The sequence below is a fragment of the Phascolarctos cinereus genome, unplaced genomic scaffold (genome assembly GCF_003287225.1).
Source record: "Phascolarctos cinereus isolate Bilbo 61053 unplaced genomic scaffold, phaCin_HiC Scaffold_4;HRSCAF=312, whole genome shotgun sequence".
Taxonomy (NCBI): domain Eukaryota; kingdom Metazoa; phylum Chordata; class Mammalia; order Diprotodontia; family Phascolarctidae; genus Phascolarctos; species Phascolarctos cinereus.
Window position 1 is genome coordinate 141233904 of NW_027555847.1, and position 23583 is coordinate 141257486.

General features: G+C 39.1%; 1 protein-coding gene across 2 annotated transcripts; it reads left to right on the forward strand.

Annotated features, from left to right (window-relative positions):
- The first annotated feature begins 103 nt into the window (after positions 1–103).
- Positions 104–23583, forward strand: INTS15 (integrator complex subunit 15). Of its 2 annotated transcripts, none has more exons than XM_020995571.2 (7): positions 104–407; positions 2454–2652; positions 3817–4038; positions 6871–7036; positions 9234–9761; positions 13711–13750; positions 22581–23583. In XM_020995571.2, exons 2-7 carry the CDS (start codon positions 2461–2463, stop codon positions 22795–22797), a joined length of 1365 nt encoding a protein of 454 aa, XP_020851230.1. In that variant the 5' UTR covers positions 104–407; positions 2454–2460; the 3' UTR covers positions 22798–23583. The 2 variants fall into 2 exon arrangements, with proteins under 2 accessions (XP_020851230.1, XP_020851229.1); XM_020995570.2 differs by lacking the exon at positions 104–407 and adding an exon at positions 658–741.

Sequence of the window (23583 nt, forward strand, 5' to 3'; positions counted from 1 at the left end):
TACCCGGAGTAGTTGGAGGGAAGGCAGAGGGGTGGGGCACTTTGAAAGGCCTCCCACAGAGAGTGGGGGATGAGCTGAGCCTGGAAAGAAGCGGGCGATTTCCTCATTTTTACAGATAAGGAAACTGAGGACCAGCAAGGTTAAGGGGACTGCCCAAGGTCGCCCTGGGGGTCGAAGGGAGTCTCTAAGCTAGGTCAGCCGGGGGTGTGAGTGGGCCCAAGAACAGGGTGGGTGGCTTGGGGCCAACAGGGCTCGGGCGGGGCCTGGGGAAAGGGCTCCGCGCCCAAGCGGGGAGAGGCCGAGGCCGGGGCTGCCACGGGACCCAAAGTGCTAGCACCGGCCCTTCGGGGACTCATTGATGAGCCGGACCGGAAGTCGGCGTCCGCTGCGGCAGTGCCTAAGAGAGGGTGAGTGGACGTGTGGGACTCGCGGGACTGGAGGAAGCTTTGTCTCCTTCCCGGCTTCCCAGGCCCCTCAGCTTGTCCGCGGCCCACCTCGGCCTCGGGGCCCTGTCGATCTAAGCGCTTCGGACCGCCGCTAGGTGGCGCCGAAGCTCGATGGCCGCACCCGGGTCTGCTTTTGGCCTCGTAGGGCCACCGTCACTTCGCCTCCGTGCTCGGCCGTCCGTCCCGCCGCGTCGGGGCCTCCCGGCTGCTCCTTCGCAGCGTCGTCCGCCTGTTCCCCGAGCCTCAGACTCCCGGCCCGAGGTGGCGATGTGCCGCTGAACCGGGTCAGGAGAAGGTAGGCCGGCAGGTCTCTCGTGGCGGGCGCCGGAGCCTGGGCTGAGCGGACCGGGCGGGGAGGGAGACGGAGGCGCCGGGGAGACCGTGACGGAGCCCCCCCCGGCCCCTCGGCGGCCTCCGCTCGGCGGGCCGAAGTCCCAGCTCCGGGTCCGCACGCGAGCCCGCGGCCCCAGCCTGCGGCGCAGCTTCCTATTGTGCAGACCCGCGGATGAGGCCGGGCGGCCCCTGTAGGGAGCCCTCTCGGTTCCCAGGTTCCTGCTTGCGGACCTCGGGGTGGAATCCCGCTGACCGGATGCTCGCGTCTACCCCTGGATGACGAGGAGCGGCGGTGCAGCGGGAAAGGGCGCCGGCCTCGGGTCCGCAGCCCTGACCGGCCGGGGTTCCTGCAGGGTGCATGCAGCCCATGCATCCCCGCGCCGAGCCGCGGGACCCGGGGCCAGCCGCTTCACCCCTCTGAGCCTCAGTTTCCTCCTCTGCAGAAGTGGGAAGACGGGAGGTCCTGCATAAACCTGCACCGCCCAAGCAGCAGGCTCGTGCAGGTTCAAGAAGAGTGAGGTGTTACTAGAATAGTCTTCAGCCCGTATCAGAAGTGGCGCCTTTAGAGGGGCTGCACGCTTTTCTGCTCCATGCCCCTGATACAGAGCCCCGAGGCGGGCTTGACTCAAGCCTCCTCTCCCGGGCCGTACTCCCCCGGCTGCTGGGCTTCAGGAGCTTCTGTGGTCAGAGTAATTCATCCCAGGGTGTAAAAATCCGCCGGTGATGAGACTTCCAAACAGGAGGACAGTTCTTTGGGGATGAGCCTCTTCCAGGCAGGTGACCAGCCCCCTGATGATGCTCTTTCAGATAGCCCGAGTGGGTGGTCCTCAGCTGGGGACCCGCACTCTAAGCCTTTAAGTGTGCCAGCCACTGGCATCACTTTGGAGGACTCAAGTCCCATGCCCCGGGATGCAGATCAGGAGAACTTTAGTGGAGGCCTTCTCCATCATAGGTGTTTAGTAAGCCTTGGTTTAATTAAGTTATGTCTTGGTTTGTCTTGTTTCCCTGATGGATTGGTAGGGAATCTGTATTAGGTCACTTTAATAATACAACAGTTGCTGGATCAGAATAAAAATCTTACAGTTTAGTGAGATAAGAGAAGGTAGAATGAGGTATATAACCTTTTAACAAAATGCCCAAGAGGTGACAGAGAAGGTCACACAAGCCTGTGGTCCTTCCTTTAAGTCCCGGGACATTCAACTTCAGAGCCATAGCATACCTTAGTGGATTATTTTGCCCAGCACCTTCATTTTTGTAGATGAAGAAACTGAATTGTTGAGAGATTAAATCCGTTGCTCAAAGTTGTGTGATGGGATATGCAGCCGGAACTAGAACCTAAGATTTCTGACTGGCAGGGTTGTGCTGTTTACATATCACCCTGTTGCTGGTTTACATTCAGGACTTGAGCACTGTTGTTTCAAGTGTGCTAAAGAAAGCCTTAAAGACTGGACGTTTGGGCTCCCAAAATGCTGTTAGTTGGGTTTTAGTAAGCAATTTTAAAGCAGGGGAGAAAAGCCATTTTTATTAGAAATAAAAGGTTTAAAAATGCACTCTGGGCCTTACCATTAGAAGTAGAGTGCTTACCAATAATAGCACTGAACACGTAAGTAAGGATAAATACCTGCTGTAATTTGGGAGGGGAATAAACCATTCCTTGTTTTTGTCTCCTCACAGGACCACAATGAGTGACATTCGCCATTCCTTGATCCGCCGAGATGCGTTAAGTGCTGCTAAGGAAGTGTTATATCATTTGGACATTTATTTTAGCAGTCAGCTCCAAAATGCACCTCTTCCTATTGTGGACAAAGGTCCCATTGAACTGTTGGAAGAATTCGTATTTCAGGTTCCCAAGGAGCGCAATTCCCAACCTAAGGTATGTAATTAGGATTCAAAAGAAGGATAAATGGAGATCACTTGTGTAGTCATATTAAAACCCTGACTTTTGTAAATGTTGGCATAATTTAGTGCATCTTTAAATTACACATAATTTTTTTGTTCTCTAGGCCTCTGTCCTTATGCCATGTAATATATATATATCATATTTTTGTCCATTTGCAGCTTAAATGCTGTTTTAATGAATCTAATATTATAAAAGGCAACTGATGCAACAATGCATTCCTAGCAAAAAATTGTAAAAAATAGGCCTAAAAATGAAAATTCCTTTCTTTTTTTTTTTTTGGAAAGGAAAATTCTTTTCCTCTTGAAAGTCATGGTCCTTTGAAGGATTTGATTATTGACTAGTAGTCTAGTATAATATTACTAACATTTGCTAATCAGTCAATAAACATTTATTAAGCACCTAATAAGTACCAGGCACTGTGTTAAGCACTGGGGATACAAAAAAGTCAAAAGACAGTCCCTGTCTAGTGGGGGGCTTACTATATGCAGTAGCTCATGGCTGTTTGATTTCCCCTTGAATTTCTGGAGATAATTGACTACCAATCACCTTGCTTTAAAAAATAGCAGAGACAAAGAGTAGTCTTAGTTTTATGTGCACGTACACACACACACACACACACACACACACACACACATGCAATATTAGCTATATATATATATATATATATGTTATATATATATGCAGTCCATCAGTCAGCCAGTAACCATTTATTAAGCACCTGTTGCATGTGCCAGACATTATGCCACGTGTTTGGGAATGTAAAGACAAAAGGAAGAGTCTCTCTCCCCAAGGAGCTTACATTTAAATTGGGAGGGCGACACGCATATTTGTAAATATATATAGAATATCTACAGAAGAAAGACAAGGGCTGTTTGATATCTATACTTAATTTTGTATTAAAGGGATAGACTACACCTCAGCCCAACTGTAGACCACAAACACTGACCTTGATTTTCAAGGCCTATAGCATTGGAGTCTTTGAGAATAATCAGAAATCAAACAGTAACCAGTAGTTGTAAGTGGGATTTTATAAGGAAGGGTAGAAGTGTCTGATAACAAAATGCTAATTTCTTGATGTGCTAATTAACTAATGTAGAAATAGCAAATTTTATTAGTTTTCCTCATTTTATTTCACAGAGGCTGAATTCACTTCAGGAGCTTCAACTTCTTGAAATCATGTGCAATTATTTCCAGGAGCAAGCCAAGGATTCTGTGCGTCAGATTATTTTCTCATCCCTTTTCAGTCCTCAAGGGAACAAAGCAGATGATAGCCGGATGGTCTTACTGGGAAAGTTGGTCTCAATGGCAGTGGCTGTGTGTCGGATTCCTGTGTTAGAATGTGCTGCATCCTGGCTACAGGTAAAATTTCTTTTTTAAAAAAAAAAAGCATGCTTCAAATGATAACTGTAAGGAAACTTCTTACTAGGTCACAGGGGATTTAATGAGTTTTGTTTTCTTTGCTACCATTTATATTAACTACTACATTTGAATCATGAATACCCTGATTTCATTTGTGTGGACATTCCCTGTATTGATACAGGTGGCATTCCCTTCAGCTAGCCCTTTGGTAGCATCTATGACCAAAGAAAATACCACCACCTGGTGGCTAAACTTCTGGTAATAAGCTTATCCAAACACTGCTCAAACGGTCCTCTGAGGACAGACACATAAGGAATTTCCCAGTTCCTGGAAAGCCAGATTCGAAGTTTTCTAGTTTATTAGGCCCTTCCAGAGTTTATGATCCCTTGGCAAAGGATTCAATAACCTTGGATCTCTTCTATACTATAAGTAAGACATCAGTGGAGAATTAATTCTGGTAGTCTTAGAGATCACTAATAGTATTAATTATGTACTATATTTTTATATAACATATTAATCATTGTAGAGTCTGGTAGTCTTAAGGAGTTGCCTGGGACACTGCAAGGATAAGTGATTAAAGGGAATTTCCTCCTTGGGAAGACCCTTTAATGATGAAATCATAGGTGTGGACCAGAAAAAAGTCTGACAGAGTTAAATAGACATTACCTATTTTCTGTTACATAGTGTGGTTTTGCATGATAATGGAAAATTAAAAATAGCTAAATTTTAAAAGTAGGGATTATTTTTCTCTTCAATTGGATATGATAGAGAATTTTGAAAATACCTTGCAACTCTCTGGGTAGAATTTTTTAAGTACACAAATATGTTATATTAAATTTTAGCAATTTTTGAACAGATTTTAGTACCTTTATACTTTACCCCCCAAAAAAGCTGCACTAGTAAGCATGGGAAGTGTTATTTTACATTGAATCACCTTCCCCAGCACTGATAATATAACTGTTGTATTGTCTGTCATATGTGAAATCCTTTCAGAGTATTTATAAGTAATTAAAGAAAAAATAAAGAATGTTCAGATACATTTAAAAAAATTCTAATTTCTTAAAAATTAGTAACCCCTATATATGATCATTCTGTAAAACCAAAACAGTTGGCTAATCAGACTATCTCATTAAATTTTATAAGGTAAGAAGAAAGTTCCTAGTTTGGATTAAATAGGATGGTGAGAGAAAGACAGGGCTTGTTAGTGTGAATTGGAATGTCTTTCAAGCGTATATGGTAATTCAAGTAGGCTGTAAACAAACTAATACATAGCAAATGTCTTTAATATCCTACTTTATTCTGAAGTTCTGAAAAATAGTTTGGTCTATTAAGCATGTCTTTTGCAATCTCTTTTACATTTTTAGTATGGTTGGTAAATTTGATGTATGGCATGCTACAAATGAATTGAGGTAGGAGATAACCATTTGGAAAATATATGATTGGAAGAGGTGTTGGGCTAATGACATTGAGCATGAGAGAAAAGGATGTTGGCCTAGTACCCATAAAATATATATATTTTTAAAAAAAGAATGTCTCCAGTGGGCTGGGTAGATTATTCAGGAACATGGACACAAACTGTACAAGAAAAGAAAATATAGACGAGTTTCGATCTGCACCAATGGAAAGAATACTTGCATCAGTAAGATCATGTATCTATTGAAGGATCTAAGTATTGAAATATTGTTAAACTTAGAAAGTTTTTTTTGTTGTTTCTGTTCTTACAACTCAGTGAGATAAAAATTCAGCATCATATTGACAAGAAGTCTTATGCTTGTCAATTTATCTTTGTATACATGTGTGATCACTCACTGAGACTTAAAGCATTTTGGGACTGTGTCTTTGACCCTGAGGTTCAGGAGATAGTCAGGAAAGTAATTCCAAATGACTAATTTAAACCAGTATTACTCAAGATGAGGTTCAAACTAAGCTTCAGTTGTAAATGACTGTTTGGTGTTGCCAGGAGCATACTGTAGAGCACACTGTAATACATATGAATTAGTGCCTTCTGTCCTCCCTCCTTTAAAGTCTACTGCAATGCCAGATGGGAGGCTGAAGTTAGATGGTTCTGACTTGCTATTTAGTATTAGTATCAGTTTATAGAGGATTAAATTGGAGTTTGGGGGGTTTTTTTGTTTGGTTGTTTGATTTTTTTCTTTTTAGCTTAGAAATGTAAGGCATAGGGATATTACAGAAACCTTCCAGATTTCCAGGGGGATGACAGATTGAAAAAGTTTGAGAACCAGTGGTTAAAAGTTTAAAAATCTGATATTCCTTAAACTCCTGTAAAATTCCATTTCTTGTTTGACACATCACTGTATTGTGGTGGGCAACTCTAGGTTAATTCCTATCAGGTGTTTCTCACCTAGGTTCCTGGCAAAGCTTCAAAATAATGAAGATTTATATTCTCATATTAAGTCAAGTTAGACAACCAGTAAAGATTGGAAATGCTTTTTGCCCAAGAGCTAACACACCTATGTTTATCAAGGACTCATCACCAAATTGGCTTTAGGATAGTGAATTTTTCTGCTACAGCAGCTCTCAAAGGCTATCTACTAAACTGCAGTAGGTTTATGATCTGTTGGTAGAGAAAATACTCACATCCTACCTAAAAATCATAGCTCTTTGAGGTATTGAAATACCTCTATGACCTTTCCTTATTTAAATTTTATATCATTCCCTGCCAACCCATCTCTATTTCTAAGGAATCCTTGAAAAGAACTATGTCAAGAATGCTTCAATCCTTTCTTTCTTACTGTATGGGGGAAGCACTGTGAAAAACTAATTATGTGTTGTTGCAAAGTGCTTGTGATGTGTCTTATAAATTTTTTTCAGCGCACACCTGCGGGCTACTGTGTGAGGTTAGCAAAGGCCTTAGTTGATGACTACTGTAGTTTGGTGCCAGGATCCATTCAGACATTGAAACAGATATTCAGTGCCAGCCCTCGCTTCTGCTGCCAGTTTATTACAGCTGTGACTGCACTCTATGACCTTTCCTCAGGTAACTCATTAAGTATAAAATTATTTTCCTAAGAAGGTTTCAGTTTTCTCTTTTTAATTATAAACTTTCTGGGAAAAAATGAACAGTAACTACTTATATCTTCCAAGTTCTCTTTTCTTTGATAATGCCCAAGTATGCATCTATGTTTAGTACTCACACAATATTTTGCCTTCTCTCTTTTTCATTTTGTCTTGTTTTGTTTACATACATTGTCTGGTATTGAATAGAATTCACATACTTGTGTGGTGACTTGGGTGGGTAGAATTTTCTCTCATCTTTCAGGTGCCATCTCCAATATATGCATATGTGTCTTTTAGGTAATAAACTGAAGGTAGATAATTCAAATTGGACTTAGTTGGTAAGAGTGGGCCCTAAATCCCATTTCTGATGGAACTTGATCCTTGTCTTCATTTGACCCTTTTCTAGCAGATTCAAAATGTACAATGTAATGGGATGACTTGAAAAGGTATTCATTGTATTTTAAATTATATAAATTGTATTTTGAATTCTTTTTAAACCTGACCGGCCTTAGGAAAAGGGAAGAAGCATGGCTATGCCTGTGTTGAGAATATGGTTTTCTGTCTGGTGTCTTCTTTCCTTAGAGATGAGAATTTCATAATAAGATGTAGTGGAGGCCCTTAAAAATCCATTTGTATAGCGTTTGGTTGAAGCTTGGAAAAAGAAACATTCCATTGGGAAAGTACCATCTGTCTGTCCTCATGTTTAAATGACAACTTGTGACTACAGACATCACAGTGACTAACAAATAGCATCTTAGTCAGTCCTAACCTTAAAAGTAATTCATTGAAACCACAAAAATGTGACTGTTTATTCTGCAGGAATGAATATTAGCAAGATATAGTAGCTTTATCCTATCACCTGATTTCATTTTAGACATATTTTTGTTTCATCCAGCTTTTTCTTTTGCTGTTTTATTAACCACTTTAATTTTCTCTAATAAGTTTTTGTAAAAAAAATTGAATAAACAAATAAATGCTATCTTTGCATAATCTGCTTTTATCACAACTACTTTGCATCTAAAACAGGTTAGACATAATAACTAAACCCTCCCTTCCCCAGCCTTCCACTTGATTAGTGAATAGGTGTCAACAATTGGTTGTTTCATTTACTTTTAGCAAGCAGTTTTAATTAAACACACAGTTCATAATTTTTGCTTTATCCTTATTAAATCTTCGGAGACTTAGAACTACTACTGCCACAGTTATAACTCATAAGGAAGAAACTTTGAGGCACAAAATAATCTTCATTTTTACCTTAAAATTGGGGTGTGTTGTATATCATAAGTGATAAACACAGTACATCATTTTTTCTTAAGTTACTTTGTCAGTCTTGTGTCACCCTTTCATTTTTACTGTGTAGTATGCAACTTAGCTTAAAGATTGCTTTCAAATCAGTGATTACTATTTCTTTGGATTTTGCTGTCAGACAATTAAAGATACTTTTAATAGAAATATTTGGCTGCCTTGTAGAAGGATATTGACCAGAGTTTTATGACAAACATATACAGGATAAAAATGTTTAATGTCACTGAGATAGGTCAACAGACCTAGAGTTTTACAGATTTATATACCTATACCTATGTGGGTGTACAAATCCACAAATACTTTTGTGCTGTTAACTATACAGGTGTGAGGATACCTGTAGGTGTGCATACCCAATAACTCGGACAGTTGAGCATCTTCTAATGGTATTATGTGGTCTCTTAATTTCCAGTGGTTCAGGGTTCAGAGTAGCATCTGTCCTCTGATACGAACACTTATAGACATTACATTGCTGCGTGAATGATTCAGGCAAGTGTGGAGGATCTGCTGTGGTCACGAGTCAGGTCAGAATAGATCTTAGGGATCAAGCCTTGGTGTTTGCTTCTTGCTTAGCCTTTACAGTTTGTGGCATGTGGCCTTTTATTTTGACACTGAGCACCCTGGGTGCCACAGATGTTACAATACGCTTAGATATACTCAGAATGAAAACGTAATTGTGCTTATGCCCACTTTCTTGAATCTGTGTGGGGCATTGTGCTTTGGAAGTCCATTAGGACTTCCTTAAGAGTTAGGCATGGAGTTGTAATAAAGCTAGCTCTTAAATCAAGTTTACCCTGAGCCATAATCAAGGTTGGATTTAACCTCCTACTGCCATGTCACCTCTTATGTCTTAATGGGCCTTTTTTCTTTTTCAGATGATCTGATTCCACCTTTGGACTTGCTTGAGGTAATTGTCAATTGGATCTTTGAGGATCCCCGTTTGATTCTCATTACCTTTCTAAACACCCCAATTGCAGCCAATCTCCCAATTGGATTTTTAGAGCTAACCCCACTCACAGGACTGATTCGCTGGTGTGTGAAGGCACCTCTTGCTTACAAGAGAAAAAAGAAGACCACGTTACCAAATGGCCATATGAACAATAAAATTGCCAAGGAATCCGTAGCAGGAATTGACAGGGACTTTCACCTTTTATACTCAAAACTGCATCTGAGTGTTCTGCAGGTTCTAATGATGCTTCAGGTGCATTTAACAGAGAAGAATTTATATGGACGGCTGGGGCTGGTCCTGTTTGACCACATGGTTCCTCTGGTTGAAGAGATTAATAGATTATCTGATGAACTAAATCCACTCAATGCCTCCAAAGAAATTGAGCTATCTCTTGACCGCCTGGCTCAGGCTCTGCAGGTGGCCATGGCATCTGGAGCCTTGCTGTGCACCAGAGGTAGGTGATTTCAGCTGGTCAACTGTTTGGTCGGAGCTATGTTACTTATTATGGCAGCAGATGGTTGGGTTTGAGACACGTCCTTAATTGAGGTAAAATTTTTTTAATTGAAAGAAGGAAATTATGACGTCGGGTTTAAAAATCTAGGTACATGTGCCAGAGATGGCAAGGATAAAAATGGTTGTTACCATTCTACTCCTTGCCATCTTCTTGATGTAAGTCACACACGCGAGCAGCTGGTACTCTTGGCGTCCTCCTCAGGAGACTCATCAGCAGGGAGATCCTGTCACCTGGAAGGAAAGGGTTTGGAACCTCGACACACCACACCACTTGTATTAATGATAGCTGACGCTGATATTGTACTTGAAGGTTTGCAGGGTGCTCTACATCTGTTATCTCATTTGTTCCTTACCATAGCTCTTTCAGGTTGGTGCCATTATTATCCCCATCTTACAGATGAGGAAACTGAGACTTAGAGAGGTTACCCAGGTCACATATCTAAATGAGGGCCTGAGGCAGAATTTGAACTTGTGTGAACTTGGAGAATTTTTCTAGAGCCCTGAACATGGAAGGGAAACTGCTTGAGTTTCACTCTGAGCTATACATTAATCTTCCCACTAACATTAATTATATTTTGGGGAAAGAGCAGCTTGAAAAAAGAGAACAGTGAAGGGTGATTTTTTTGGCTGTTCTCCAGTTGACGGCTATCTGCTTTGTTTCCTATTCTTTGCTACTTCAAAGAGTGATGCTTTTATTCTTTTTGGTATATACTGGATAGACCTTTCTGTCTTTGGCTTTCTTGGGATGTATCCCTACCATTTATTCTTGTCTCCATGCCTTTTTAAAAGCGGTTCCCTTTGCCTAGAATGAACTCTTCATCTCCACCTCTTAGATTCTAGATTCTCTAGATTCCCTCACAGTTCAGCTCAGGTGCCACCTTCTACATGAGACTTTTCCTGATCCCCTTGGCTATTATTACTTTCCCCTTGAAATTACTTTATGTATTTTTAGATCAACATACAGTATGTGTATGTGTTGTGTCCGCTCAATAGACTGTGCCCTTCACGAGGATATGAACTATTTCATTTTTGTATTTGAATATTCAGTGCCTAGCATAATGCCAGGTATTTAATAAATGCTTGATTGGTAGTGGAACTGCCAGGCCAAAAGGTAGTCATTTTTCTTGCATTATGCCAAACTGAAATCCAGAGATGTTAGGATAACATCTCAGTTCCATTAGCAGTGCATCAGTGTGCCTATCTTTACACAGCCCCTTCAGCATTGATTGTGTTCCCCTGTCTTTTTATCCTGGCCAGTTTGCATGGTCTTAATTGAAACAGTTGTTTTAATTTGCATTCATTTTACTGTTACTGAGTTGGAGCATGCTTTAATGTGGTTATTTATAGTGGGCAAACCTTTTGAAAACTATGTCCTTTGCCCACTTAAATCCTTACATGTAAAATAAAGTCAGTGATTAAATCAATATTTTTAAATGCTGTACATGTATATTAAGAGATTTTATCATATTCAAAACATCATGCTTAAATCTATCAGGCAACTTTAATCTTATTAAGGGAAAATGAGGAATGCTTTGGTCTAACCTTCAAGAAGGTTATTTCTCATCACTTCGGTTTAGCATCTGTATGATTTTTAGGTAGTTTGGGGCTGCAGTTTCATCAAATGATGCTGCATTCTACTTTGCCTTTTTGTCACATATTGACAATGCAAATTCATGCCTTGCCTAATATATAGGCTCTGATTTACATAGGGCTTAATCAAGCATTTATTCTTTATATTACTATGTGCCAGGCACTAGGGGTACATGTATAAATATATACAAGATAAAAACAAGGGGGCAGCGTTTGAGGGGGTCAGAAAAGACTTCATGTTGAAACTGGTACTTGAATTGAGTTTTGAAGGGAATAGAGTATTTTAAGAGGCAAAAATAAAAAGGAAATGTCCTCTAGGCATGGGTGACTGTACAAAGACTCAAAGATAGTATTTTCTATATGATGAAAGAGTCAAATTTATAAAAATAAGAGTTATTCCTCAATTGATAAATGATAAAAAGATATGAACAGTTTTCAGATGAATAATCAAAGCTATCTATAGCCATATTAAAAATGCTGTAAATCACTATTGATTGGAGAAATGCAAATTAAAATAATTCTGAAGTACTACCTCATATCTATTAGATTGACTAATAGGATAGAAAATGAAAATAACAAATGTTGGAGGGGATGTGGGGGAAAATGTGACATTAATGCACTGTTAGTGCATAATAAACAATTGTGTGGAGAGGAGTAATCTATATATAATAAGACTGGAAAAGTGGCTTGGAGCTGGTTGTGAAGGACTTTCAGCCCCGCACTGGTTTGTATTTGACCCTACAGGGAGCTGCTGGAATTTATTCAGTCAGCCAGTCTGCAAACATTTATTAGTTTATTGAGTAGAGGAGCAGCATGGTCAAAAAATCACTTTGGCAGGTATCTGGAGAATGGATTGGAAAGGGAAGAAACTTGAGGCAAGGAGGCTGTTGTAATACTTTTACTCTTTTGAGCAAATAACCTCTTTGCTTATGTCTAATGTCCATAATGTGGTGGTTTTATGACTACATAAATCCTGCTGGACTGAGTTACTGTTTTCAAAAAATGGGTAATGTCTTCTAATGTTATAGCCATCCATATCTTTGTAACCTTTAGTGTAAAGTTACCCTAGCTTACACAGTTAATGTGAATATCACAAAGTCCTATTGTGGCTTTCTGATTTCTTCTGAGTATGATTCAAGTTTTAGCTTTTAGTCTTCTGTACCCTGTGAAGTATATGTTTAGGATTTAGGTTACATTACAGTTTTAATCTTTCCCCTTATACTTTCCTGTTAATTAAGATGAACTGATTGGTTCTTGCCAAAAGCTCCCAGGGTTGTGCTTTGAAAAGTCAAAGGCAAGTTGCCCAACCCACAGCAGTGGATCTCTTGTCTGCCATAGTCTTAATAGAGTTTCAGATTATTAACTTTTAGGGAAAGAGAGAGAACTCAACCTTTTATTTTTTTGGTTTGTCTGATAGAGCGATAATATGAGAAATACCATTTGCCTTCTAGTTTTTTGTTTTGATTATTATACTTCTATATGATTTTTAAAATTTTCTTGAAAAATTTTATTGCATGTAAAGTTTTATAAATGAAGAATGTACATTATAAATAAATGACCTGATTTTCCACTCTGCTTTCAAAAGGCTAGCTTTTCATATTCTCATCAAGCATTTTTGAAAAAGTCTCATTGCTTCTTCCTCTATTTCACATCTCTAGTACTCCTGAGCTCACAGTCAGATAAACAAAGAGAATCCCTATGGATTCTCTAGCAGTACTATACAGGTCTAGCAACACATATTGCTGTCCCCATTTAAGGCTCTGAGAGTATATGGGGCAGCTTGAGAAAGCACCTTTGACATTCTCTTCTATGCCCAGGATTCTTCTGTGTATGTATACTTGGAACTGGTGACTTCTGCATTATTATGTGAAAGGATTGACTCTGTGCATATAAGAAGAGGATAATCTTTATTTTCTGTGTAGATTTGCCAAGACCGTATTTGTGAAAATGATCCCTTTGCACTATCAAGATTCATGCCTGTAGATCTGGCCAACAAGCTAAACTAAAGTTATTTGTATTAGTTTCAAAAGACATTAACCAAATTAACCAAATCTATTAACCAAAATAAAATGCCCTTCATTCTGTGATTTTATAATTCTACAGAAAGGAAAGAAAGATCTCTTCTTCTGCATCCAATACAATTGATAGAAGTCTGGAACTGTAATTACTGTTGATAATATGCTGATTCCATTGGCTAATATTTTTTAGAAAGTCTGTTGACCAAAACGTTATAGAAAACATGTACAAACCTATTTTTTGTCTGGTGTCTTTTCCCTAATTATTTCTCTTCTTAATTTTAGATGACTTGAGAACCTTGTGTTCCAGGCTGCCCCATAACAAGTAAGTTTCCATTTAACATTTTAAGCAGCGTGTTTTTTTGTCTGAATTGGGACTTGGCCTTTGTTATGGATGTGGTGTTTGATTTTAAATTAGATCCCTTCTCATGTCGAATTCTAATTAGCCTTTTCATATTCTCAAGCATTTTTGAGAATGTGATTCTTACTGACCTTTTCAGTCAACAAACATTGTACCTCACAGTACACTATTCAGCTTCTGGTCACTCAGATTTGCTGAATTGAAAATTTGGTTGCCCGTGCTAAAAGGGTAGATTAGGTCCTGGCAGATTAATTTAAGATGATGAAACTAATGTGAGATAGATTATTGGTACAAATATAACTTATTAATTTACAGTGAGAGCTATAGTTGCTGGAGGGAACATATTTTTAAATCCTGGTCATTTTACTTTTTCTGCACTAGCTGATACCTGTCAAGGCCAAAAAAATGCCTTAATGCAAATTCTAGTTGCCAAAGACCAAATGATAATGCCACCCAGTGTATTTGTCTGTAGATCAAGTTATAGTCAAATGATCCCTTGACAGTTATGAAGTCAGAGAACTTGGAACAACATAGTTATGTGGGTTATTTTAACAAGATTAAATTAGAACCAAGGGGAAAAAAGTCACCTGTTCCCTCTCCCAAGATGTTACAGATCAAGTAGGTTGTTTCTGTGTCAGTCAGTAAGATTAGGTGATGGTTCTGAAAAATTCATTTTTTAGATTCTGTGCTAAGTCCCCACATTGTCCAATTACTTTGTTACATGTCTGATTGCAACATTTTCTTTTCACATTACAGTAGCTCTCTTGCTTTTTCCTCTATGTTCACAACTTTTGTCTGATATTTTCGGATCATTTAATTATAGGCCATAATTTTTACTTTATTCCATTATTCTTTTTGTGCTTTTTAACATCATAATCATTTCCCAACATTCTCTCCTCTGTCTTGTAACTACTGTAATTAAGTAAAACTGTCTTGATGCAGTCGAATAGGGTATGCTGCATTCCACAGCTGTGGTTGCCCCACCTGTCTACCTAGAGGCAGGAGGAATATTATGTCATCTCTTCCCTAGAGCCAAGATTTCTCATTGCAGTTCATCTGAGTTACTTTGCCTTCACCTATGTTATTATAGTTACTATGCCTGTTCTTTGTTAAATATTATATGGCTTGATTATATTTTTGATCATTCATCATCATTTATTTATGCTTTCTCATGTTTCTCTGAGTTTTTCACATTCATAATAATTTCTTATGGAACAGTACATCTCCCATTTGCCACAATTTGATCGGGTATTCTCAATCAAAGGACACCTACTTTTTTTCTTTTTTTTTTTTGCTACTGTGGGCTGCTGCTGTGAATATTTTGTTATGTATGGTATCTTTCTTTCTGACATTGACTTCCTTGGGGACTTTAGCCCCTACTGAGATCATATGGTCACAGGTTACAAAAACTTAATTACTTTTGTAGCATAGTTTTAAATTGTTTTTCAGAATGATGACACTAATTCACAGCTTCGCCAATAGCATATTAGTGTCTTCCCACGGCTCCTCCAGTATTGACTGTTTATGTTTTTTTAATCATCTTTGCCAATTTGATTGGCATGAGTAAAAACCTCAAAGTTGTTTTTAATTTGTAATTACAGTATTACTCAGTTGGAGAATTTTTGTCATACAATTGTTGATCATTTGCATTTCTTCTTCTGAAAACTGTTTGTTAATAGCCTTTGACCACTTATCTGTTCAGGAATATAGGTTGTAAATTCTTGCATCAAATAGAGGAGGAGGAGGAGGAAGATGGAGTATGCTGGTGTCCATATTTTGCATGCGAAGAATATTTTTAAAAAATTTCTATTAGGGACCACGTAGTTTTTTACTAACATGAAATAGTTATAGAATAATTATTTGTCTTCCCAATTAGATGCTAAGCTTCTTGAATTTAGGGACCATATGTTATAGAGGACATCCTTCTAATTTCTAATATTAGGATTTGTATTTTCAGTATTTGGAGCTGCTGAGCCAAAAGGCTACAGGCATAGCTCAGTTTTCTCTTTATAACTCAATTTCTTTGAATATTTGTTATTTGATTGCGTTTCTTGTCTAGTTATAAATGAAGGCAATGGAATTACAGTGGGAAAGGGTCCTTAACATTATCTGAATGTGCACAATGCATCTCGCCTTTAACGTGCTTATTACCATTCAGTTCACTTCAGCAAGTATTTGGAAGGGACTTCAGCAGCCATCTAGTCTATCCCCATCAGCACCAGATAGGTTTTGGAGGTCTCTCCAAGAAAGTCCTTCCAAGAGCTTACACTTTAGTTGTATGGGAAGGACATGGCTAAATAGCAATATAACATAATACATAACTGTGACAGAATGAGAGCTGTAAAATTAAAGGGTTTAGAGCAGGAAGAGACCTTGGAGATCTAATTCAGCCGCTTCATTTTTAGCAGGTACTGTTTGGTGGTTCCGTTTTACGTCATTAGAAATTTTTTTATGTTCTAAGCCTATGTTGTGGTGCTAGAATTTTTAATAGTTCACTGAAACCTTGCTTATTTGGCACCTAGTTAGTCACCTGGCATCTCTGATAACGTGGATATCAACAGAGAAGCTGGGGAGAGTTGGCTCACTACAGAGCCTAAGTCATAAAGTATAACAAAGATGTGATGTGATGAGTCAGGTCACCGACCGGAAGAAAGGAGAAGGCTCGTTAACTGAAGGTTATGAAAGCCAAGCCCTTAGGGGCTTTAAACAGTAGGGAAGCTGAGGGGAAAGAAGAAAGATGGAGAGGGTTGGATAGTGCCAGAGCTGTAACCACAGGGAGAGGATCAGAGAGGCTGAGGAGGGAGGAGTGGGGGTGGGGGAGGAAGATACAGCAGGGTAGCTGTGAGGAGGGAGCTTTAGCACCAGGCTGAGACCCTGCTTACAAGCTCAGGCACACTCTCCATAGCCTGAATTGTGGTGTTGACACAGTAGATGACAGCTGAGTAGATGGAATTTGCTGCACTACATAGTAAAAGATACCATGGAGAAGCATAAGAAAGGCTGTTGCTGAAAGAGAAAATGAGCTCTGTGTGATTTGAGAAGTGCAAGAAAAGAAAAATTTTGTGACAGTAGGTTGTTCATATTAGACATCAAAGCTCAGGATAAATGTTCAAAAGATTTGCGGTTTTCATTCTGGCTAGAGCACCTAGATCATGTTTTCTTAAAGTGTTTCAAGATCAGAGAGCACTCCTGTCTGGCAAATCCTTCTCCCTTTTTCTCTCCACTCTTCTCCTATCCTTAGAAAAATGGGTGCCCTCTGGTCTTTTCACCAAGAAACATTCAGAGAAAACATTATTTAGGTGCTCTGGCCATATGAAGGTTATGACCTTCGGTAAATAATGTGAACACTTGTTTTTGTCTAATGTGAACAATATACACACACACACACACACACACACACACACACATACACAGATAATTCTTGAGCTAAGGATGGAGACTGAACTGGAACTAAAGTTAGGTAAGAAGAGGTAGAGGCGGATTATATATAGGAAATTGTGTAGGTTTTCTAGTAATCTCAAACTGTTCAGTTACACAAAAGCCCATAATTTTTATTGGTACCTTTTTTTCTATTATTTTCATTTCTGAATATATCCTCCCCCCAAAAAATTAATCAGTGAAAAAATATTTCTGAAGTTCCTACAATGTGCCAGGCACTGGGAATACAGATACAAAGAATGAAACAATCCCTATTTGCAACGAGCTTACATTCTTTTGGGCGAGATAATTTGTACAAGAATGCAGCATAAATATAGTTAATGAATATAGCTATATACAAAATAGTTAAACATTGGATAGTTTGGGAGGGAAGGCACCAGCAGTTGGGGAGATCAGAAAGGCATCATGAAGAAAATGGTGTCTCCGCTGCATCTTTAAGAGGGCAACTCTGAGGTAAGGAGGCAGTGGATTCTAGGGATGAGGTAATGCCATTGCAGAAGCAGAGGGATGGCAGATGGGATCATTGCATGAGGAACAGAGGGAAAGCTCGTTTGGCTGGATCACAAATTATAGCAGAGGAAATAATATCTACTAAGACTGGAAAGATAGATTGCGGCCAAATTGTATAGGGCTTTAAGGAAGGGAAGAAGCATTTGTTAAGCACCTGCTATATTACAGGCACTGTGCTAAGTGTTTTACAACTGTTAACTCGTTTTTTGGTTCTCAAAATAACCTTGGGAAGTAAGTGCTATTATCTCTGTTTTACAGTTGAGAAAACAGATAAAGAGAAGTTAAGTGACTTGCCCAGGGTCACACAGTTATTAAGTGTCTGAAGCCAGATTTTAACTTTTGTAGAAGGTGGGAGGGATGGGATCAAATGCATCCACAGAAGGGATTGGCCTTGGCAAGGAGAAAGGCTACCTCTTTGTCAGAGGCTTGGGGAAAGGAGGAAAGAATAGGAGATGATGTCAAGAGGTTTTGAGCTGAAGAGGACAGAAGAAGGAGCTCACATGTAATGGCCTCAGGTCCCGTCCCTCCCTGAGTAAAATGAACCAACTTTCTTTAACTCTTCTCTGGGCTGGCTTGGTTAGCATGACTAATTGCATCGTTTGTCTTTTTGCATTGTTGTCATCATTGTGTACATTGTTTTCCTGCTTACTTCACTTTGCATCAATTTATATGTCTTCCCTTGAAAAGCATCTTTTTAAAACCAGTATTTGCCCCTTAATGCTGTATAATTGTAGAAGTTCTCAGAAGAATTAGATTCATGGGCAACTTAAAGGGTCAAATCCAACTATGAGGAGGCTGAAGCATATTGTTAGTGATTGTCACGCATGTGAGAAGTAGCCTGAAAGGCATCGAGGAGATTGAGGACTCTGAGAAAAGGAATTGTCCATTTTTGTCAGGAGAGATAATAAATGAACAATTCCAGTGCTGCCTTGGTATCCCAAAGACACTAACAGAGTCTGAAGGCCTGCAGCATGTTAATTGTATTCTCTTTGGAATTTTTGGAAAGATTTGGCAGAGACTCGCAGTAGATGAGAAGGTATTGGGGGAAGTGGGAAAGGGTTTGCAGTCTGTGCTAATGAAGGGACTGCCCGCACACCATAGATTCATCTAAATACCTCGACAGACAAAGAGGCTGAGGCTAAGTTACACAGATGGTGGGAGTTGGGACTCCTGATTTTAGCTAATATCTCTTACTCTGTTCCACATTGTAGACATAAATGAAAATGTTTTTTCTTATTCTCTCTTATTTTTATACTTGAAATTAATGTTAGATGAGGAAATGATCATGAAGACCGAGTCCATTGTCTTTAGAGAATCTCAGAACATTTTCCCATTCCTCAGACTCGCATTTCTCTGCCCATCAAGCTCAGAGGAAGAGTCTGGGTACAATAAGCACTTCTTTTCCGTCTTCCTTCAGAATAAATTGCACAGGCACTTAACAAAGAGTTAGGGTTAATATTGAAATCAAATTAACCTTATAAAAATCAAGTTGAGGCACATTTAATGTTTTGAATGGTTATGTGCTAATTAGGCATATTACTCATTTATTTTTACTTGCATGCACCTGAACTAAATATTTCTTTGGGAAGTGTTGACTTGAGAAGGAAGAAGGCAAAGGGTCAGCTTCTGGCACTTGATAGCTAGCAGTTGTCAGCTGTTCCCCATTCCTGACCCCCTGCCACCAGATCTGTTCTTACAGGATGGAGCAACCCCAGCTTTTGGAGTCAGCCCTGTTCAGATGCTTGAGAAAAGGGTAAGGATTCTAGACAAAGAAACCTATCAGCTGGAGCATGTCCAAACAGTTGAGTTTTGATGTCCCTTGCATAAAAGTATCAAAACTTCTGTGTATATAACAGAACATCATCATAAAATTGATTATATGGGTAGCCTGGCAGATCATCTAACCTTTTGGGGCCTGTGTCTTCATCTTAAAGTGAGGGAGTTGGACTGAATGTTCCTAACAAGCTCTAAAATCCTGTGATTCTCTTCATGTTTGGAAAGAGAGAACTAGATCATAATTAAAATGAGTTCTGATGATTTCCTTAGGTGTAGTCAAATTGCTTTTCTAACAAATAGAGTTTTGGAACATGGGGATATTCGAGGAAAGAGGCGTGAATGAGTCGCTTTTGTGGGAGGCTTTGAATAGTCAAAAATAAAGCTGGAAGGTATGATCCTCAAAAGGCAGGGAAGAAACCAGGAAAGAGAGTTGGAAAGGCACCAAAAAGACTTGCCTAGTTTACAGTTTTGCACAGGGCTGCTCTTTCCTTCCTAATGGCTAAGGATGTTGTCATTTTTACTCGTCAGGTAGCGGTCTCCTTTTGCTCCCTTGTTCTTCTTAAAGTAGTGAAGCTACTTCACTGATGAGCTAGCTCCATTGTGACTTAAAAGTAGGGACAAGCTGTATGCTAGCACAGAAGCTTTGCACGGGGGCATTTTATGGTTCAACCTGCCTTGTTTATGCACAACTATGTCCAGAGCTTTAAGCTTGCCAGAGGATAGAAAAGATCTTGCTAGACAATTAGAGTATAATCCTAGGAAACATCAGGTAGCATCAGGTAATAGTGACTATCTTCTCACCTCTCTTATTTCATTGATTCAGTATATGGAGGACTAATGTGTTAAATCAGAAAAGAATACGTCAAAAGGGATTTCATGAGAAAATTGATCCATAGTGTAGGTACTATATAGTACTTTAACTTTCTTATTTTCAGTATTATAATGAAATTGAATGTTCTATGTAACTGGAATTCTGTTATAATTAAGGACATGGAAAAAATTGTAGACTAGTGTCATTTTTTCAGGAATATCTAATACATATAATGGTAAAGAATTTGCTAAATACAAGAGTTGAAGCTTACAAGGAGGCTAAAGATTAAAAGTTATTGGCACTGCTAAAGAATTTTCAGGCTATTATATAATTGAGGTTGATGAAAATTCCTTAGGAGAAAGCCGCTTAAAATTTTATATCATTAATTAATTTTTGAGAAAGGCAGCCACATTACTACTACCCATGAAGTCGTGCAATTTTTATTCTTCATGCAATCTCTAATAACAAATACATAAATGACCCTATGGAAAAGTTGCTCTAATCAAGAAAACACCTTCTAGGACATGGTATTGGATTAGTACAGAATAGTTCAATATTCCTTTATAACTTTGGCATAGCATGATAATTGTACATTCTGATTACATTAAGTCATCTATAAATGGTTAATGTGCTATTTATAGGGAAATGTATAATACATTTTAGAAACATTTGTGTTAAAGACGGGTTGAAATAAACCAAAGTGCACTTAAAAGAGTACTTTGATAATTTAGTGGATTTGTGGTCTTGGAGATATTAGTACTTCTTCCAAGAGTGTCAATCCTAACCAGTTCGTACCTGCCCAGAGTACTCACTCCAGTGATACAGATCATTGCCCATCCTTTTCAAGTCTTGTCCATTTCTTCTGCAAATCCTTCACAGGGGGCTTATCCAACTTTAAGGCAGACCCTTCACTCCATCTTCTTCAGCTCTTGACCTTGTGTATCATATTAACGAATCATGCTGGGTGGTCCATCAGTTCCTATGCACTCATTACCTGACCAGTCCATCTTTCTTTTTTTTTAAATTATTCTTTTTCCTCATGATATTCTTCATACCACTTCTCCTACATACTTCTTTGGCAATGTGTTGCAGCCTGCTTGTACCCGTTATGAACATCTTTATTGTGCTTTGGTTGACCTTCAGTTTAAATTCTTCAGAGACTGGTGTTCTGTAGCTTAGAGCTTAGAGCTAGTCCCAGGACAATGGGGATTTTTTTTTTCCAAGGAGAAGCTTGTGACCTTAAAAAAGCACTGTATATCTTTTTTTTTCCTTCTGTTTTGTTTCCTCTTTCTTGTGGTTCTTTCTGTTGGTTCTACTTCTTCCTTACAACATGACTAATGTGAGAATATGTTTAATGGGAATGTTTATGTATAGCCTGTGCCATCTTGGGGAGGGAGGGGGAGAAAAATTTAAAACTCAAAAGCTTATAGAAGTGATTGTTGATAAATCAAAATAAATTAATAAAAAAAAGCACTGCATAACTCATGAAACCAACCTAAAATTCTAACCTTCAGTTATCCAGAAAATGATCTTTTCTTGACCATTCCAAATTGCCAGATAGCTAAGGTGTTATTGAACCTATAATTGAATGGTTTTACCATTAGCTATTCTCAGAGAACATGAGAACAGTTTAGTGTTTGAGTCACCATAGAGGTGTAGGACACAGCAGAGCTATATCATTCATTCTTCATCTACGGAGTATTTATTTAGTAAGCACCCACCATGCATTGGGTGAACTGAAAATATATATAGATACATGACCTCTTGTCTTCAAAGAAGTTACAGACTCCCAGGGATAAGAACACATGTACTCAGGTAAATATCGTTCAAATAAGTACATTAGTGCTATGAAATAATTTAAAGGAGAGATTTATAGTTGGGAGGTCTTAGGCAGGGTTTCACAGAGAAAGTGGCCTTTAGGTCGGCCCTGAAAGATGTATAGAATGTCAGCAGGAAAGATTGGGAAAGTAGAAAAAGTCTTATGGACTCCCGCAAGTATCATTCACAGTAGACTTAATGTGAGGTGAGTAAAACAGTCTTAGGGTAATTATGAAGTTGCATTCTCTGGCTCTCACATGTTCCTGGTTGTTTTACAGTGTTTCCAATATCTAAAACTTTGTGAAGTGTGAAAATTCTCAACTAACCGTCTATATCCCTTTGATTTTAAAGGAATATATGTTATCAACCACACCCTGTCTCTTCTCCATCTTCTTAAACAGTATGGAATTAGCAAATTAATATTTCTGTTTTCCTTTTCAGCCTGCTTCAGCTCGTGATCTCAGGTCCAGTGCAGCAGTCAACCCACACTGCATTGCCACCAGGATTTTATCCTCATATTCATACTCCTCCACTGGGTTATCCTGCACATGCTGCGCACCCCGCCATCCCTGCACACCCAGCTCACCCTGCACTCCCAGCCCATCCTGTACAGACATTTATACCAGGCATGACTTTTCCATACAGGCCTATCCGTTAAGTGACCTGTAACTTCAGATCCATTTTCTCTTACCTTGGTGGATTTGAGAGAAAGCCTTACAGAGAAGAGGATTACTGCTTCGTCTATTTTAAAAAAAGACCTTTTAGAAAAAAAAAATTCTCTTCATCTCCAGCAGAACTATACAGATCTATAAGATTTGGTATTCTTCCAAGGTAGGAGTAGAATGGGCACTAGGAAGAAACAGATGGTTCACCATATTAGCCATAAACTTGGACACATTCTTTAAAATCCAGACTGAATGGATGAAGGGAAAAAATTACGGCCCCTCTGCAGAGTGATTTATCAGTTTTTGTTTCTTTTCTTTTCTTTTTAGTTTACAAGTCCTATGAGCCTGTTGTTCATGAACAGCACCATTGTATTCACTTGTCAGTGTGTAATTTCAGTGACACACAGCTGTCTGAGTCTATAATGAAAAGTGATTGGTTTTTTTCTTTATTGAGCCTTCTCAGAAATGAGAAGCCCAGAAAAGAAATCTAGTCTAAGATGCAGGATTTGAAAATTCATTTCTCCAGCTGCTCTCCTTTTCTTGTAAATGTTTGTAATGAGGTCCTCTACAAGATACAGTGTCTATTTTTGCAACTATATAGAATCCAGAGATTGATGTGTTGTGATTGCAAGGCACACATGGCACTTTCCACTGTTAACGGAAACCTGTAAAGATAAAGATTGCCCCTACAGTCTAGGAAAGAGACATCCTTTTGTTTTCTCTAGGTCTCTGAAATTTCCTTTTATCTGTTCAAATAAATTTTTTTTTAAAAAAAGAAA

Coding starts and splice junctions, on each gene's coding strand:
- INTS15 (XM_020995571.2), top strand. CDS start 2,461: ATGAGTGACATTCGCCATTCCTTGATCCGCCGAGATGCGTTAAGTGCT. Junction 2,653..3,816: donor AGCGCAATTCCCAACCTAAG/GTATGTAATTAG, acceptor TTTATTTCACAG/AGGCTGAATTCACTTCAGGA. Junction 7,037..9,233: donor ACTCTATGACCTTTCCTCAG/GTAACTCATTAA, acceptor TTTCTTTTTCAG/ATGATCTGATTCCACCTTTG.